The sequence below is a fragment of the Microdochium trichocladiopsis genome (assembly GCF_020744255.1).
Source record: "Microdochium trichocladiopsis strain MPI-CAGE-CH-0230 chromosome Unknown B0I36scaffold_8, whole genome shotgun sequence".
NCBI classification, from domain to species: Eukaryota; Fungi; Ascomycota; class Sordariomycetes; order Xylariales; family Microdochiaceae; genus Microdochium; species Microdochium trichocladiopsis.
In genome coordinates, this window is record NW_025763551.1 from 2,611,517 (window position 1) to 2,628,094 (window position 16,578).

Consider the following 16,578-nt stretch of genomic DNA (forward strand, 5'->3'; position numbering starts at 1 on the left):
CACTTGGCAACCAGCATGACCTCAGCTCAGGTCCCCCAGGTACGTACTCCGCACCTCTGTGGCTGTTTGCTCGGTCCGCTGTGGCTGGGGGTACCTTGGTACCTCCCCACCCGCGTCTTGGAAGGTGCTGTTGTGGCGCAAGCTCTCGAAGGCAGCTCCAGCTGGTCGTCAGCACCCTGCCTGGTGGGCGGGCCCCTCTACGTAGCGGCGATAGACTTGGGAAACGCAGCCTTCCGGAGCAGCACATCTCCACGCCCGTCCTCGCTCTCGACAACCAAGCACGCACGCAAACACCTTCAAGGCAACCGACGCTGACCCGAAACCGTTCGACTTCAGATTCAAACCGACAGCCCATCAGCCAAGCTTAGTAGAGCAGAGCCGTGCTCTCCGCGGGCACGAGAGTACACAAGATGCCGGGCTTCGATTTCTCAAACTACAACCGCAATGCGGCGCTCCACGCGCGGGGTGTTCCCTTGCCCAAAGCCACCAGCACAGGCACCACAATCGTCGGTTGCATATATGATGGGGGTGTGGTGGTAAGTCCTTCCCGATCCTTTTTGTGCTTAGGATGACATCTCTAGTTTGTTCCGTTGACATTCAACTGACCGTGTGATTGCATCCAGATTGCCGCCGATACACGAGCTACAAGTGGGCCGATTGTTGCCGACAAGAACTGCGAGAAGCTTCACTACATCTCCCCTCAGATCTGGTGTGCTGGTGCTGGTACCGCTGCCGACACAGAGTTCACGACTGCCCTCATCTCGTCCCAGCTCGAGCTCCACTCGCTATCGACAGGTCGCAAGCCCAGAGTCGTCACCTGCATGACCCTGCTCAAGCAGCACCTGTTCCAATACCAGGGCCACATTGGCGCCTACCTCGTCGTCGCCGGCGTCGACCCTACGGGAACACACCTCTTTACAGTTCATGCCCACGGCAGCACAGACAAGCTGCCCTACGTCACCATGGGCTCCGGCTCTTTGGCCGCCATGTCTGTGTTCGAGACGCAATGGAAGCCGACAGTGACCAAAGAGGAGGCCATGGAGCTTTGCTCGCAAGCCATCCAGGCTGGTATCTTTAACGATCTGGGCTCCGGCTCCAACGTCGACCTCGCTGTCATCACTGCCGACAAGACCACGCTGCACCGCGGCTTTGTCAAGCCCAATGAGAGAACTCAAAAGTTGAAGAACTACAAGTTTGCCAGAGGCACGACGGCGGTCCTCAATGAGAAGATCATCACAAAGGACGAGATTGGCAAGTACGTGAGCGTGCAGGAGTTGGAGGCGGGGGGCGAGTCGATGGAGGTGGACTCATAGGCTATGATGAAGAGTGACCCGAGCATGGGCAAAACCAGCGGCCGATGTCTTTGACGGTCACCTAAGCCCACACAGATAGCAATTAGATCGCAAGACACGTGCGATGACGAGTCTCAGTTTGCCAAGTGATCTTGACGACATATGATACCAGTTAACAAACGCAACCTGGAAGGCCTGGTGGTGGCCGTCAACGAGTGAGACACCTTGGGCTACATACGTTCCGTAGATTGTGCAGAACCACGCATTGTGTATCATGGCTATATACTGTGATAAGAACAAAGTTCATCATAGAAGCCCGCTTGGCTCATCGGTAGAGCGCCTCACTAGTAATGAGGAGGCAATTGGTTCGACTCCAGTAGTGGGCAACTAGCTTGTTTTTTGCCAATCTTTTTGCAACAAAATGCACTCCCGCGCTCACAGGTTACCTCTCATTTATTTTTGGGTGATTGTATAGGTTGTGATGAAGTCAATCCAAGTACTCGGCAAGACTTCAGCAACATCTCTGGATTGCATAAATGCTTGTCGTCATGAGGACGCGTGTCTCGGCCCATATTCAGCTTGTGTTGAGGGCACTTGACCCATCCTCAACCGCATAGGAACCTAGTTAAGTAAACATTCGCCAGACAATGTGACTCTTGTTCTGACGACCAATTCCATCTTGGAGTCAGCGCCCCCCGCCCCCCCCCCCCCCCCACCTCTCAAGTCCGAGATCCATGTGCCCGGAATAGCTGCATGTCTGCCCAGGCGAAGGGTACGGTGCGGTGCGGAAACCGCAGCGGGTAGACCAGGAAAGCAGCAGGATACAGGACTGGTATGTTCCCTGTACTTGTTTACAGTGCAACACACCTCCAGCATGCCAAACTTTTCCTAACCCACGCCGCAAATGCCCGCCTGCAGTCTCCGTGGCAGGGCCATGTAGCGCAGTAATAAACGCAAACCCTGACCAGTGCTGTTTTGCCAATTATTTTAGAATTCCCGGGTCGTATGATGCATATGAACGCAGGGCATGCTGTGACGAACCTGCCCCATGCAGCTAAAAATATAAATAAATAAATAATAAGAAATGAAAGAAGGGTCCAATAAAACAGCTAGGACAAAAGCCAGTTCAACACTGAAACCTTTTTGATCTGACAAGCACCGGTGTGTTCGTGACAACCAGAGATACAAAGTGATGTTTGGAGACGCAGCGTGCTTACTCCAACTCCTCACTCCACGACGTGTTGGGGGGAGAGAACCGGCGATCCATGCAGCACCTTTTTTTGCAGATAAAGCTAGGAGCATCAAGGACTCCGGAGGGCTTACTTTCACGGTGCGTAAGCAGGACTCATCGGCTCGATTCAAACGAGCGTTGTGCAGTCATTCCCACCCACACCAAGTAGTAGTAGCACGACGTACTCATCATACATGACAAGAACTCGCGCCCAGCCATGCCATGCCATGCCATGCCACGCCGTGCCAAATCCCCATGATCAAACTCCGGGCGTACAAACCGACCACCCTCCCATTTTCGCGCACTAGTTTCCCCGAGTTGAAGGCACCGCTGCCGTCGTCAGTAATACGAATGAGTGATGGATAAGTCAACCAGGAGCAGGAGGAGCCGCATAAGCCCGAATACACCTGACGTGTAGCCCGCCTACTTTATTCATATGTACACACGTTGTGTAATAGAATACTTATATACTGCCCAGAAGTCCCTGCGCGCATGTCGAAGCTTCATCGTCTACCTAAAGGTACTCAAACGCTCATTCTTTTCCCCTGCCAGTGAGCATAGTGACACGCACCCATTATTTGCCCCCCCGAAGCAGAACAAAAAGAGCATATCGTTTCAGTACACGAACAGCAGTAGTACCTGTCAACAAAGTGCCACAGAACTATCCAGCCTACTTTGCTGCCCCGTCCCATCCCTCCCCCCCCAAATATTCCCCCTTAGTCCAACAATCATGAGCTCAGTAACGCCAGACGGCGAAGACGGCACTACCGCTAAAGGAGGCCTCAAAAACGGAGGCATATCTGAGCAAAAGGGTTCAACGCAAGTCCCAACTCCTCCAGTATCGGCCCCTGGGTCGCCAGCACCAGAATCACGGCCAGAACCAACATCCTCATCCTTGCTATCATCACCACCACCACCATCGGAACAAGAACAAGACCCGATTCCGGCCTCATCCTCCTCATCCTCACCCTCGGCGTCACGCGCCGCGCTCTCACACAAGAACAAGAACGAGGTGCCACGGATATCACGGCTTCACTGGCTAATGGTTGGTGGCACTGGCACGCCGCCCAGGCGGGACAAGTTTTGGCGCATGGTCGCCGCGCGGAAGAAGGCTGGGGAGGCCCGGCGCCGCAGGAAGACCAAGAAGGACAGCAGTGGGAAAGACGGTGGTGGCGGTGATGTCACGACCGCATGAAGTCATGATCAAGCTTGTAAAGATATAGAGGAATACACAACTGGGAAGCAATTCTTTGAACAAGTACAAAAGGCCAACCCCGAGAGACACTTGATGATGTGCATGTTAGGCAGAGACCCAACAAAGAGCCTAGGCGATAGACAGACACAACCACTGCATGCATCACTAGGTTCACTCGCAGGCCGAGGACGGAAGCCAAAAGAGACTTCGAGTCATGGAAATCAAATGCATATGCAGCTCTGTTCCTAGCAATCATCAAGAAACCCAATCAATCCAACTTCAAAGCATAATATGTACACGTTCGTAACCATCCCGCCACCAGCCGTGGTCGCTGCCACGGCAACGGCACCCAAGTCATCTTTTGTCGTGCTGCAACCCCCGCTCGGGTCGCTGGCCACCCGGCATCGTCGCAGTTGTGCGCAGAGAGGGTAATGACCAAACCAAGACGCCGCCAACCAGAAAGACATCCGAAAGCAAACCTTCGCCATGACGCCATGTGCCAGAAACGCATTTAGAGGGAATAAATATGCATCAAACGACGCAGCCGCTGGCTACTATGAAACAGAAGGATGGATATGACGTGGCTCCCGCAGCCATATGCTTTTGTGGAGGTGAGGCGTCCGCAGAGAGGTTGAGATGGAATCCATCCGATCTCAACAGCGATGTGTTGCTGCGTGGTATGTAATGTTTGCCAAGGTCGAAACCCTTCAAGAGTGTTGATCGAGGTATTATGGTATGGGTAAGACATCCCAGGATTTTCGCGGATGTATCCAGGTACATCGCAATGCAAGGAGTTATGTACACCTGAGAGAAGGCGGAGTTTGGAAGGCGTGCGACGCCGTACTTGTGAGCCTTCTATACAGATAGCTCATCAAGCTCATCGAGAGATAGCCGGACGTCGGTGATGCCAAAGAGGGGAGCGTTCTTCTTCGCCCATTGGCGAGTCAACAGGGAAGCTATGTCCATGTTAGTATTCGGTAGACGGGCTTGGTGAGTGGATGATGTGATGTGCTTACCCTTGAGGAACTTCTTGCTGGCATACTTCTTGTAGAAAGCCTCGTGGATTACAGGCCGGGCGAGGTAGTCGACCATGAGCTCGAAAACGGGCTCGATCTCTTCCTCGGTGTAGCCGGCATAGTAGGCAATGGTGGCGTCCTGATGCCTTGTTAGCACGCGTCATTGGTGTGTCATCACGATGTACAACTTACCCATTCGCCCCTGTCAAGGATCATGCGGGAGAGGTACATGGCAGCAGCAGCGACGTGGCTGGGTCGGTACTGCATGAAGCGATGGTCCAGCAGGCTGATCTCCATGAGATATTTGCCGATTGTCCGCGACTGGATATCATAGTTGTCCGCCTTGGAAATACGGCGGAGGAAGTTCATGGGGTTGGGATAGCTCAGATCATAGTTGAGGGTGGACAGGATGAAGCGTTCCGCGCTAAGGATTTCCGAAACTGTGAACCCGTCATCGGCAACGTGGCTGAAGTTGGCAACGTGAGGCGACAGGACCTCCTCGTACTTGGACGCAATGAACATTGCAGTGATGCCGACGAGCTGCAGACGTTCGAGCTGGACAACCTTTTCAGAGAGGAATCGGTCGATGATGTTGACAGCAAGGAAGAGAGTCTCAGGTAGCAAGTGGAATCTGGTGTGGACCTCGATGAGCCAGTCAATGAGGATGCCGCGTGTCTTCCACTCCAGATCGTCCTGGTGCTCCATGTAGTTGGGGTTCGGGATCGAGTTGCACTCGAGGTCGCGAAGGTACTCGAAGATCTCAGTGGCGTACTCGGCAGCCATGAGAGGGTCATCAAGATCCTCCTCATCCAAGTTGTTCACGCCGGGAGGGTAGATGGGCTTAGGGTCTTCGACGACGAAGTCGGTCTTCTCGTCAATGTGCTCCAGCTTGGTAGGCTTCTCGTTCTCGCTCATGATGATCTTCTTGCGGACGGGCTCATCCTCCTCGACCAATTGCTCCTCTTGCTTGACAGATGACGTTGTAGGGATCTTGCGCTTCCCTGAGGAAGTACCGATGGTGACTGCGCCGGATCCGGTTCTCTTGACTTCGGTCTTCTTGGTCTCCTTGCTGCTGAGTGCTGTCGTTCTGGAGACTGTGCGAGCGTGAGTGGCCTTCTGGACGCCAGTGGGGCCGGCTTTGGAGGCGAGCCCGGAGCTCTTTAGAGGCTTCTTTCCCTCGACGACAGCAGTCTTGCCAACATTGCTGACATCACCAAGGGCGGCACGTCTTCCGGTGGCAGTTGTGAGAGGGGCCTTCTTGGACTGGAAGCCCTGCTTCAAAGGTTGAGACGCGACATCGGTTTCAAGCGCGGCAGCCTTGGCCCGCGTCATACGCGTCGAGTTGCTGTTCTCATCGTTCTCGTTGGTGACGAGCCGCTGGCGAGCGGGACGTGCCTATGGGAGGTTATGTTAGTGTGAACCTCAAGCTGGACCAAGCAGCGGCAAGCAGCAAGAGCTCCAAGTGGGGCTGGTAAACAACTCACGACAGGAGGCATGGCTGTGTTGTTGTTAAGTCGTGTGGGCCGGATAGGTTTTGACTAATTAATTCGAGATACTGCTGTGTCAAGACGTGTCAGTAAGATGGCTCTTGTGATCAGGCTCTTGAGGTGTCTTGTGTTGTGTTGCGTGGTGTTCATTGGGCTTGTGCTACCAGCTCCACGTGCTAGGGCTCGAGCTTTGCCCGACGTGTAGACGCGCAGGCAGGGCGACGGAGCGTGTGGTAAGCGTGTACGAGACGCCGGGGACGAGCAGGACGGTGATATGGCGCGTCAGAGGGCATGTGCATACCTCTAGAGATCGAATTGGCAGGTAGGGCTTGCAATATCAACAAGCTGCGTCCCGGAGCGTCAGTGACTGATGAGGCGTGTAGCGGCGCAGGGAGGCGGTAGCAGACGCGACGGCGATGCGGACGGTGAGGCAGGACAAGGACGTCGAGGAGGAATGGGAGGCGACGCGCAGGCAGTGCAAGACTGATGCTGGAGAAAGATGGGGAAGAGGACGAGGAAAGGTGAAGGTTGAGCTGGGCGGGAGCAAGAGGAACAACATGGGAAGAGGTGATGTTTTGCAGATGGAGGTGCAATGTTTGGCAGTGGGACACGGCGCCGGGCGGTGGGTGGAGCTCTGCGGGTGGCCTTGGTTGCTGGACGTACCTTGACGTGAGGGAGCGGTTGCTAGCGCAGCGCGAGGCGTGTAGCCGCACAGAGAGTGAGAGAGAGGGCGCTGTAAGCAGCGCCACTGTAGCTCTTGCTCGCGGCAGGGTTTCTGGCGAATCCCTGTCTCCAGAGGAACGCCCGTGGGTTCTCCTCTTTTTTTTCTGCTGCAGCAGACGTGGTTGCTCTCCCGTTGCTTGCTGTCAGACAAGCCAGCAGCCGTGGTTTCTGGTACTGTACTGTATTGGATTGTGTCTCTGGTGGCCGGCTGTCGTCTGGCGAGTGATGTGAGTAGGCCGTGAAGCGTGTATATGCACCAATCTGCAAAGTAGGTGATTCTCGTTGGCAATGGGCGAATGTGATGTTTCGTTCCAGACTGGTCTGTCCAGAAGAACCGAGAGCAAATAAGATGGCAGCAGGAAAGGCAGAGAGAGGACAAACAAGCACGGATGGAGAGCAGGTCAGGCGGCGTACCGCTAGTATTTCAAGCATGGGCACGACGACACGGGCAGCTCCTCCACCGACGCGGTCGTGATGCCTGCGTGCCCTGCAGCGTGTGAGCCCAGCCTCTCCTGCATCCGACGCGGACAGTGCTCGCAAGGGCCCTTTCGTCAGCGGCCTCGACGCTGCTCCCCCACTGCGAGCGCTGCCTGTGCCAGCGTCTCCGGGGCCGTGGTGGAACATCGTCACCCAGGCTGCCCCACCAAAGCCCGCTGTCAACACTGACAACCGCCCAGCAACGCCGCCTTGATTGGGCCGGCGCGGTCTCTTGCTGCAGCTGCCCTCGCCTGCCCTCCGGCCAATGGCCGACGTGCCTTTGCGGCCAGCCCAGCGTCCTCTCACTGTGGGCAGACAGCCGTGCCCTGCCCTGTCCGCTCCTGCAAACCTCGACCTCGTCTCAAGTCGCGTGCCCTGGTCTCGGCTGGACGGGACTGTGGCTGGTGGTGACGTGCTTGTTACTCAGCCGCATGCCATCATCAACAGCTCTCAAGATTTGTTCCTCGAGGGTGAGGCCTGGGCGTCAGAGGGGGCGGACATGTTCTTTGCCGTAGATGAGCCAAACATGTGCAATCAGTCGGTAGGCTCAATGCCTTGTACAGCCAGCCGCCGTGATGTACCTTGAAAGTATGGGATTCAACATGCCTGCTTGGCCAGGTGCTATGATGAAGCCATTCTGCAACCTCAACCTTGCTAAATTGCGAAGCACGCACGCGCGCGTGGCAGGGTCCAGCAACCAGCCCCAAACCAGATTAAAGTCCATGCTTCCTGTTCTGCATCAAAGGCAGTCGCGTCGAGAGGCGCTAGACTACCCGGCATGCCCGCCATGCAAGATCGGACACTGCCAGATGACCCTCCAAACTGTCCCAAATTAGCAGCCCCCCAATACGGCCTAGCATCAAAGTCCCGGACAAGGGGTTCATTGGCGGGCGGAACCACTCCACACACCCGCCGCAGAGCTTCATTCATGAAATTTGGTGATCGGCTCGACGTCAATCGACAGACCAAGCCAAAGGCATCGTCCGGGCTGAGCCTCCTCAGCAACCCCGACCACCTCACCACCGTCGCCCCTGCATCAATCGGCACAGTCGTAGCCCGCCTGGTTGCGACTCAGCCAACATGATGCGGTCGCGCATCCTCCCGCCCGCCTCGGGGAGGTTACTGGCCGCCGCCGCCGCCGCCTGCCAGTTTTCCACAGCCTCGAGGCTCTTATTCCGCTCCAGCATCGCCTCACGATATGACGCTCCCCCGCCGCCCGACCCGGAGCCGGAGCTCACGCAGGCACCGATAAACCACAACCAGATGAACGGCATCCCCGAGAAGGACCGCAGCGTGTCGGTAGCCCTGCGCACGTTCAAGCCCCGGACGCCCGGTGTGCGACATCTGCGGCGCCCGATCAACGACCACCTCTACAAAGGCCGGGCGTTCCTGCCGCTCACTTTCCCCAAGCGCGGCCACGGCAAAGGTGGCAGGAACAGCACTGGCAGGATCACGGTGCGGCATCGCGGCGGTGGTGTCAAGACCAGGATACGAATGGTTGATTTCCACCGCATGACCGGCGGGCCTCACCTCGTCGAGCGCATCGAGCACGACCCCGGCCGCAGCGCACACATTGCCCTCCTCACCGAGGAGGCGACGGGCCGGAAGTCATACATTGTCGCTCCTGAGGGCACTCGGGCCGGAGACGTGCTGTACAGCTACCGTGCCGGAATCCCCCAGGACATGCTCCAGAGCATGGGCGGTGTGGTCGATCCCGGTGTGCTCGCCGCCAAGACGGCGCACCGCGGCAACTGCCTGCCTCTGCACCTCGTGCCGCTCGGTACGCCCGTCTTCAACGTCGGCTCGCACCCCAAGGGCGGCGCCGTCTTCTGCAGGAGCGCCGGCACCTTTGCGATTGTGGAGAGCAAGGACGAGGAGACCAAGGCCGACGGCACCAAGGTCATGACGGGCAAGTACGTCACAATCAGGTTGCCCACTGGCGAGGTGCGCAAGGTCAGCAAGGACGCCTGCGCCACGATTGGTGTTGCCAGCAACACCCACCACCACTACCGGCAGCTCGGAAAGGCAGGTCGCAGCAGGTGGCTCAACATCCGGCCTACCGTCCGTGGTGTGGCCATGAACAAGGGTACGTTTTTTTATATGAGGACGCGACAGTCGCCTTCTTGTCTTCAAACAAAACAATTTACTAACTACTCGTCCAATCAGTTGATCATCCTCACGGAGGTGGTCGTGGTAAATCCAAGGGTAACAGACACCCCACAAGTCCGTGGGGTCGGACACCGGTAAGCACAAGCACTCCCGGTATACTATTGAGCCTTGAGCCTCTTGAACCCTTGCTGACGAAATGTACCAAAACCACAGGCCAAGGGCGGTTACAAGACGCGCAAGAAGAGCAACATCAACAAATGGGTCGTCATTGCCCGCCCCCGCAACCACGGCAAGCGCAGGAACAAGTCCCAGTAAGAGGGTTTTGGAAGGACACAATCAAGGGGGGTCCTGCAAGTCGATGCCGTTTGTGTGTCGGGCGCCGCCCGCCGTGGAGTGCGACTCGCTCGGTATTGCGCGCCAGGTATCATGTATATTGTATCAAAACGCTGTACACACAACCACGACACGTGGGATCGTGTTACGGCCGGTCACGGGCTATGCTAGAAAATGTACCAATAACACCACGATATATGCACACATGAGACACACGTAGCCATCGTGCAAGCCCTGACGGTCGGGAACGACATATGATGGACCAGTGTCAGGGTATCTGGCCAAGCGTGAACGTGGTATGGTTTCGGCAACCGTGCGCACTTGTATGTGCTGTAGCAGGCGCCCTTTACCAGCGGCTACTTTTCACCCACTACCCCCCCGAACATCTTTCACTATCCATACTTTAGTCTCTGCGTCCACAACAAGATGCAGCCCCCCCAAACTCGACCGACTTGAAGAAACCCTCAAGTGCAGCCCCACGATGAAGCTTTTACACACGACGGCAAGACCATAGCTCTTCACTCTTTCACAAATTGGCTTCCCCCTCCATATTGCTGCCCCTCCGCCTCTCCACCGCTATCGCCGCCGCCCCTTCAGGCACCGCCCGCCGCCAGCGCCGACAATGATGTCCTCCATCTTATCGCAGTGCACGAGGTGGCCCCTCCGGCGGCGTACCCAGCCCGCGTACAGGGCCCAGCTCAGCACGCAGGCGGCCAGGCTCGCGCTCGCGAGGTAAGGGTACTGCCTGGGGTCCGGGAAGGCGATGCTCGCCATGGCGCCCGCGAGCTCAAAGACGTTGGTGATGCTGTTCTCGACGCCGGCAAAGGAGGAGCGGGATTGCGGGGGCACTAGGGTCTGGGTGAGCTGCTGGGTGGTGAGGTCGAAGACCCAGACGCCTAGGCGGGAGAGGGAGAGGAAAGAGAAGAGGATGATGGAGTTGGAGATGTTGAGCATGGTGTCGCTGGTGTCGCTGGTGGTGATGGTGGTGGCGGTGAGGGTGGTGGAAGATGAGGAGGGTGTCGATGGCTTTGCGTCGGCGGTGATGATCCAGATTGCGAGGACGACGGGAATCTATATTTTGATGTGGCAGTCCGTGTTAGTTGCTACCTATAGCTGGCCCGGGGACTTTTTCCGTCTTCAGCCCGCCGATCGAAGCAGGCGAGAATGACTTACCGTGTTGGCAATCTGCCATGTGATCCCCCACAGCCCAACCCGCTGTAGTCCCGTCAACGTCTGCCGGTCCGCAAGCTCCTCGCTCTCACTTTCCCTCTCGAACCGCGACTGGTTGTGTCTAGGTGACGATGCTGCCTCCTCTTCCTCGTCTTCATCTTCTTCTGCGGCAGATGACAGCAGCGCTCGACCAGCGTCAGAGCCCGCTTCAGTATCACTTCCCCTCCCCGTCCCCCTCCTCTCTTCCGGCGCACCGAGATTGCTTGTCCTCCCCAGCGTCACAATCAACCGCGGCGTGATGACGGTGCTCGTGATCTCGAACAAGGACCCGACCGTGCGAGCCGCCGTGATGACGTTGAGCGAGTACCCGACCGTGATGAGATACGTGATGAACGTGGCGCGCCAGGTGAGCATGTTGAAGTGCAGCATGGCCAGGGCGAGCGAGGGGATCCAGACCGAGGACGGCGTGGTGAAGTACATGGCAAAGTCGCGCGGGTAGGAGCGCATCTGGGACAAGATGCGCCGGGCGAGGGGCGGGCTCGCGGCGGTTGTGCCAGACGCCGCCGCCGTGGTGGTGATGGTGGTGGTGTTGGGCGCTGCCGTCTGGCGTCGTTGCTTCGGTTGCTGCAGGGCCGGGTTTGCTCGCCAGACTGACCTGGCAGATATCATCTCGATGGGGATGCATATAGAGCTGGTCAGCCCGGTAAAGAGCACGCCAGCCCGGGTCGACCCAGAGAAGGAGATGACCAGGGACAGGACAATGGGCGAGAACAACTTGCAGACGAGGTCGATCCGGCGCATAACGGCGTTGAGATGGGTCAGGTCGTAAGGACTCGCCTTGCTCCCAGCGGCACGATCTAGAGTAGGCCTCGCCGCAACAGTCGGAACCCAGTCGCGCTCCATCGATAACAAGTTGCCAGACGCACTGAGGCGCTCGGCGATGCCGCAGCATATGGCGAGTCCGAAGCCAACCCCCTTCAGAGTCTTGTTGGTCGGCAGTACAAAGAACATGGCAGACTCGTCCATACCCCGAGGCAGCTCGTTCAGCAGCAGATCGCGCTGGCTCAGGATGGCCAGCCAGAAGAGGGATCCGACAATGACGGAGCCGCGGTTGCACACGATGGTGGTGAGCAGCGTGCGCAGCCTGGACGGCGACTGGTCGACCCAGCTGCCAATGGAGCTCGAAAACATGATCATGGCAAAGTAAATGATGATCATGCTGTTTCAAACAAGATATCGTCTGCGGTCAGTGGTACATCTTCCTCTGAGTACGCAGGCAGGCGGGCAGTTGGCTTGCCGAGCTGAGGCTGCTACAAGAGTACCCGGATACGCTGCCGCTGTGAAGAGAACCTGAATTGGAAAGGACGAAGAGGGTCAGTGTCGAAACATTCAGTCTACCCAAAATACGATGATATGCAATGGCCACCACACTCAACTAATGCCCGCCCAGAAGGAGGGAACGGCCAGTAGAGGTCGGACAAAGAGCTCGGACAACTTACAGCAGCAAACTCATAGCCCCGGGCATTCCACGTCGATAGAGCATGGCTGAGATACAGATTCCACGCCTGCGGCCGAGTCAAGCCCGACGTCCGATCCACGGCGCGCGGGCTCCCTGGGGGTTCTGTTGGCTGAAGCCCACGCGCCATGTCCCTTGCGTCGTGGTGGTGGTGGCTGTTGCCCAGTACCTCTTGGGGTAGCAATGCTCGATCGTCTCGAGTGTCGCCTCCATCGTCGGAGCTGGAGTCGATATCGGATACCGCAGCCCCGCCGCGGTCGTTGCCGTGCTCAGTTAACGAGTTCCCAGGTGACGATGACGGGATGCTATAAGGCTGCACGGGTCGTGATGCGCTGGCCGGGTTATCCATCGGGCCGATCTGGTCTCGACGGCACCAGGAAGGCTGGCTGACAGAAGGCTTTGCTGGCACGGGAACAATGAGGCCGTGATTGTGCCTCTTCCAATAGACGACGGAGTTTGATGTCTAGTAGGTTGTAAACATACGTTACAAAGTACCGCTTCTGTGGTGAGGATCTTTGCTGTCACCGCTAAACCTATGCGCGGGCAGATATTCCGCGTCCTGCGCTCCGAAAATCGGCGAGACTGGGATATACTCTCCCTTCAACGATACCGCAGGAGTAATTCAATGCGCAAAGGCCGGGGAGCTGAGAGCCAATACACCTGGTGCCCATATCACGCATCCAAGCCTTGGGGGATACAGTTTTGCAACTATTTACACCCAGCGCAAGCGCGGTCGGAGTCAAACCCGGCCGGCCGGGTGGAGCTGTATGTAAGGCGTGATGTGCCCGGCACCCGCAGATCTCCAAAATCCCTGAGTCACGCCGGCTGCAACTAAACCAGCTACGCCGTCCCTAACTAACATACATGGAAGGTACCTTGCGATTCGCAGCACCACGATGCTGCTTGCACTGCTCAACAATTCACTGCATAATGCCATATGCCTGCATTGCACAACACTTCTCTTCTCGCCACGACAGTGGTTGGGTGATTAAATGGCAGTGTCGTCCCAGCGGCTGTCCTTGTGAGAACATGCGGGCGTGCGGGTCAAATCGGTGTGGCGGCCGACCCTAAACCCATCCATGGAGCCTCGACGGGCGTCGTCAAAGTTCACGCGTGAGGCATGGGGACAGAGGAACAAAATTCAGCAGAGACAGGTCATGTTCTTTTATTTTCAAAAATTCCTGTTGTGCCTCCACTACGGTCGGGAGAGAGATGTCTTTCCCTCCCAGAACCGTCCCAAGAAACTATTTAGTCCTTGCGCCGCGTTGGCGAGCTGTCTATCGTCCCATCCATGATCGCATGAGTGGGCGACAAGGTCTCCGTCAGACCTGGTTTTTCCCAATTCGTGTAAAAAGTCATCCCAGTGCACGCCTGCACCGTAACCCGATTATACTCCGCCGTTCCAGATATCCCAACGCTCGTAATATAGAGAGAAAGATCTCCCAGAAAAATGTTCTACTCGGTCGTCCTGCAGCCCAGAGTGAAACGAGCAGAAACAAGAGGACTCGAGATCAAGTCCCCTCACCTCCACCCAGAAAGTGTGTGTCAAAAATGTGGAAAGTAGAAATTTGTAAATAATAAGCTCATGGCTGCGCGATTGCACAGGGCCACTTGCTCGAAAGAAGTTTGGGAAGCGGCTCCCATGACTTGCTGGTCAGGGCTGCATTCTCAGCAGCACGCAGCTGGCGTACTGTCATGATTTAGAGACGGCCCATGCGCTCCTCGACACCGCCCCAGTAGACGATGGGACGAGGCTCAAGCATGTCGAGGACAGCACCGCTGCTCTGCCTCTCCATCTCGAGGTCTACTATCGATGGCTGGCGGAAGAGGACCGAGTTGACGGCCGTCTTGTTCGACGACGCGGAGGAGACGAACGAGGTTCTGGAGCTGCGCGAGGACGACGAAGAGTGGCGGCGGAACGAGGAGCGGACTCCGGCCGTGGAGAAGTGGGCGCGGATGGTCTGGAAGCGCGAGGTCTGCATGTTTGCGGTTTGGAGACTGGGAGTAGGAGGAGAAGGGCAGGATGATGATTATTAAAAATAAGATTTGCGTAGTTGGTTTGTTGTTGTTGGTGCGAGAGACGGCTCAGCCTGTGCTCTGCGGTGCAGTCAAGTTGTGTTGTGTAAGTGAGTGACACTGGTAGGAGTGATGGTTGGTTCCGGGTTGGAAAGTGAGATGTAGGAAGACCTAATCGAGTGACTGTGTGGAAACTTGCTGGCTGGATGGGAGAGAAGAAGGATCGTAGCAATCACGACTTGTAAGCCCGGGGCCCGGAGACATATATTGGCCTGGCTCTGTTGCACGGACGGGCGGCCAGGCATCTGAGGCCGTCCGTATGAAAGGACCCCCCCCCCAGTTGTTTGGACGGAGTGTCTGAGGCGGGTGATACCCTTGCGGGCCTCGCATTGAGGTGAGACCACTGACACGGGAGCCCAGACATGGAACATGCACGTCAGTCCAGGCATAGCTGGTAGTCTGGTGCGGCCTGCCGAGCCTCTGTGTAGTGTGGACCAGCCTAGTGTGCAGAGAGAGGGAGAGAGGGCCAAGCCACTGTCAGGGGCAAGGCCCGGTGACGGCGGGCACGGACGCTCTCCTGCATCCCTGGAACAGATCTGCCTGTGAAGCATCGCCCGATAATGGGCATGATGGCCGTCCTGTTGACAGTGGTTCTCGCCGGAGAGTGGTATGCCGCAACGCATTTGTTGGCCGTCTGTCAGGTAGGACGAACGCATGGGGGAAGGGAAGGCCAAAACCCATGGCATGCCCACACGGCTCTTGTTGCACCTGGAGCAGTCAGGAAACACTTGAGCCGCAGGGGTTCGGTGGTGCACCGCGCCCCTTGACCAGGCAGGGATCTGTCGTCTTTACTGCCACTTACATGAGACTGAGATTCACTTGTCCGAGTCCCAGTGCCCACGCACACACGCACGCACGCAACAGAGGCAGAGCAATACTGACCAAGGGGCGTCCCTGGTGTCGACTATTGCCGACACCACGTCAGCATGCTGCGAGGGCAGGCGATCTACAGTTGTCTAGTGGTTGCGAGGGCGAGCGAGCACAGGATGTGTGAGACAGGACGCGATAAGCCGGGGAGGCAGCGGAGGAATCGGCCGGGGCTGCGAGACCCGCATGATGAATTCGACGATGGGCTGCCATTGTCTCTCGCTTGCGGGCTGGCTGGCTGGCAGTGGGTGCCACAGAATTCCTCCATCGCATGATTGCGAGCCGATGTGACGAAACAAAGAGGACAATGCGTGCTGGGGCTGCTCTGCCGCGTCTGAGAAGCAACGACGAGGTTGAAAGAGGCACACAACAACAAAAAAAACAAGAGGCGATATGCAGGTGCTGACGGCGGTGCCCTGTCCGTGCCAGGGGTCCTGCCCCCCAGTGCGGCAGTTTCAGCTGCTGGCAGGATCGGGAAAGAGCGAAGCCTGCTGCTCCCACAGGCGCGTTTCACACACTGCCCATCCCTCAACCCTGGCACCGCCAGGTCTTAGTAGCTGCTGCTAATATCGCCGCCCGCCCGGGCACGCCCTGGCTGTGCACACTCGGGTAGATGATGGCTCGAGTTTCATCAGCGGCCTCGTGAGCATTTTCTCCAAGAGGCGATTATGATGTGTCCAAGAATAACCAGCTTAGAGTGGGCGCGGCGACGTGGCTGCGTGCATGTATGCATGCATGCATGCATGGACGCTATGCAGTGTATTAACCTTCCTCGTCCCTGCCGGCTGCAGCCAATGTCTCGGAGCACCAGCGACAATGCCCACAGTAGGCAGGGCAACCAGTCGCCAAGTTGACACAGTTCATGAAAAAGGGCATCACGATGCGGCCATGATGATTGTCCCATCGCCCAGCCAGGCACTCGAGTCAGCAACTCGGATCGTCCAGTCTCCTCTTCCCACAGGGCGGGGGCTGTCAAACAGACCACCTGGGTCGGTTGAGCTGCAACCACACAGTCCCACGGGCAGGTCGTGGCACCTAAAATGTGACCCCGGTCGCAATGGCACAGACAAAAAGAAACACCAGAGC

At 57.2% G+C, this 16,578-nt stretch overlaps 6 protein-coding genes and 1 non-coding gene across 7 annotated transcripts; 4 read left to right on the forward strand and 3 right to left on the reverse strand.

Moving 5' to 3' along the window:
- Positions 1-410: 410 nt before the first annotated feature.
- B0I36DRAFT_248157 (proteasome component PUP1) lies at positions 411-1,313 on the forward strand (the record flags this gene model as incomplete). Its single annotated transcript, XM_046150358.1, has 2 exons — positions 411-536; positions 624-1,313. 2 exons carry the CDS (start codon positions 411-413, stop codon positions 1,311-1,313), a joined length of 816 nt encoding a protein of 271 aa, XP_046009720.1.
- Positions 1,314-1,606: 293 nt separating this feature from the next.
- On the forward strand, positions 1,607-1,678 carry B0I36DRAFT_t132. Its single transcript has one exon. It is a non-coding gene; the product is annotated as a tRNA-Thr (tRNA).
- Positions 1,679-3,000: 1,322 nt separating this feature from the next.
- On the forward strand, positions 3,001-3,957 carry B0I36DRAFT_330771 (uncharacterized protein). Its single transcript, XM_046154887.1, has one exon. It carries the CDS (start codon positions 3,254-3,256, stop codon positions 3,716-3,718), a length of 465 nt encoding a protein of 154 aa, XP_046009721.1. The 5' UTR covers positions 3,001-3,253; the 3' UTR covers positions 3,719-3,957.
- Positions 3,958-4,573: 616 nt separating this feature from the next.
- B0I36DRAFT_352352 (G2/mitotic-specific cyclin-B) lies at positions 4,574-6,230 on the reverse strand (the record flags this gene model as incomplete). The annotated part of the gene is made up of 4 exons (XM_046157100.1): positions 4,574-4,674; positions 4,735-4,873; positions 4,927-6,129; positions 6,219-6,230. 4 exons carry the CDS (start codon positions 6,228-6,230, stop codon positions 4,574-4,576), a joined length of 1,455 nt encoding a protein of 484 aa, XP_046009722.1.
- A 2,109-nt stretch (positions 6,231-8,339) lies between these two features.
- B0I36DRAFT_330777 (50S ribosomal protein L2) lies at positions 8,340-10,087 on the forward strand. Its single transcript, XM_046154888.1, has 3 exons — positions 8,340-9,507; positions 9,588-9,664; positions 9,744-10,087. Exons 1-3 carry the CDS (start codon positions 8,502-8,504, stop codon positions 9,843-9,845), a joined length of 1,185 nt encoding a protein of 394 aa, XP_046009723.1. The 5' UTR covers positions 8,340-8,501; the 3' UTR covers positions 9,846-10,087.
- Positions 10,088-10,439: 352 nt separating this feature from the next.
- Positions 10,440-14,531, reverse strand: B0I36DRAFT_366064 (uncharacterized protein; the record flags this gene model as incomplete). Its single annotated transcript, XM_046159237.1, has 5 exons — positions 10,440-10,934; positions 11,037-12,252; positions 12,364-12,383; positions 12,533-13,012; positions 14,277-14,531. The coding sequence occupies 5 exons, from the start codon at positions 14,529-14,531 to the stop codon at positions 10,440-10,442; spliced, it is 2,466 nt and encodes an 821-aa protein (XP_046009724.1).
- Positions 14,422-15,431, reverse strand: B0I36DRAFT_159366 (uncharacterized protein). Its single transcript, XM_046148636.1, has one exon. The coding sequence runs from the start codon at positions 15,309-15,311 to the stop codon at positions 14,658-14,660; it is 654 nt and encodes a 217-aa protein (XP_046009725.1). The 5' UTR covers positions 15,312-15,431; the 3' UTR covers positions 14,422-14,657.
- Positions 15,432-16,578: the final 1,147 nt, after the last annotated feature.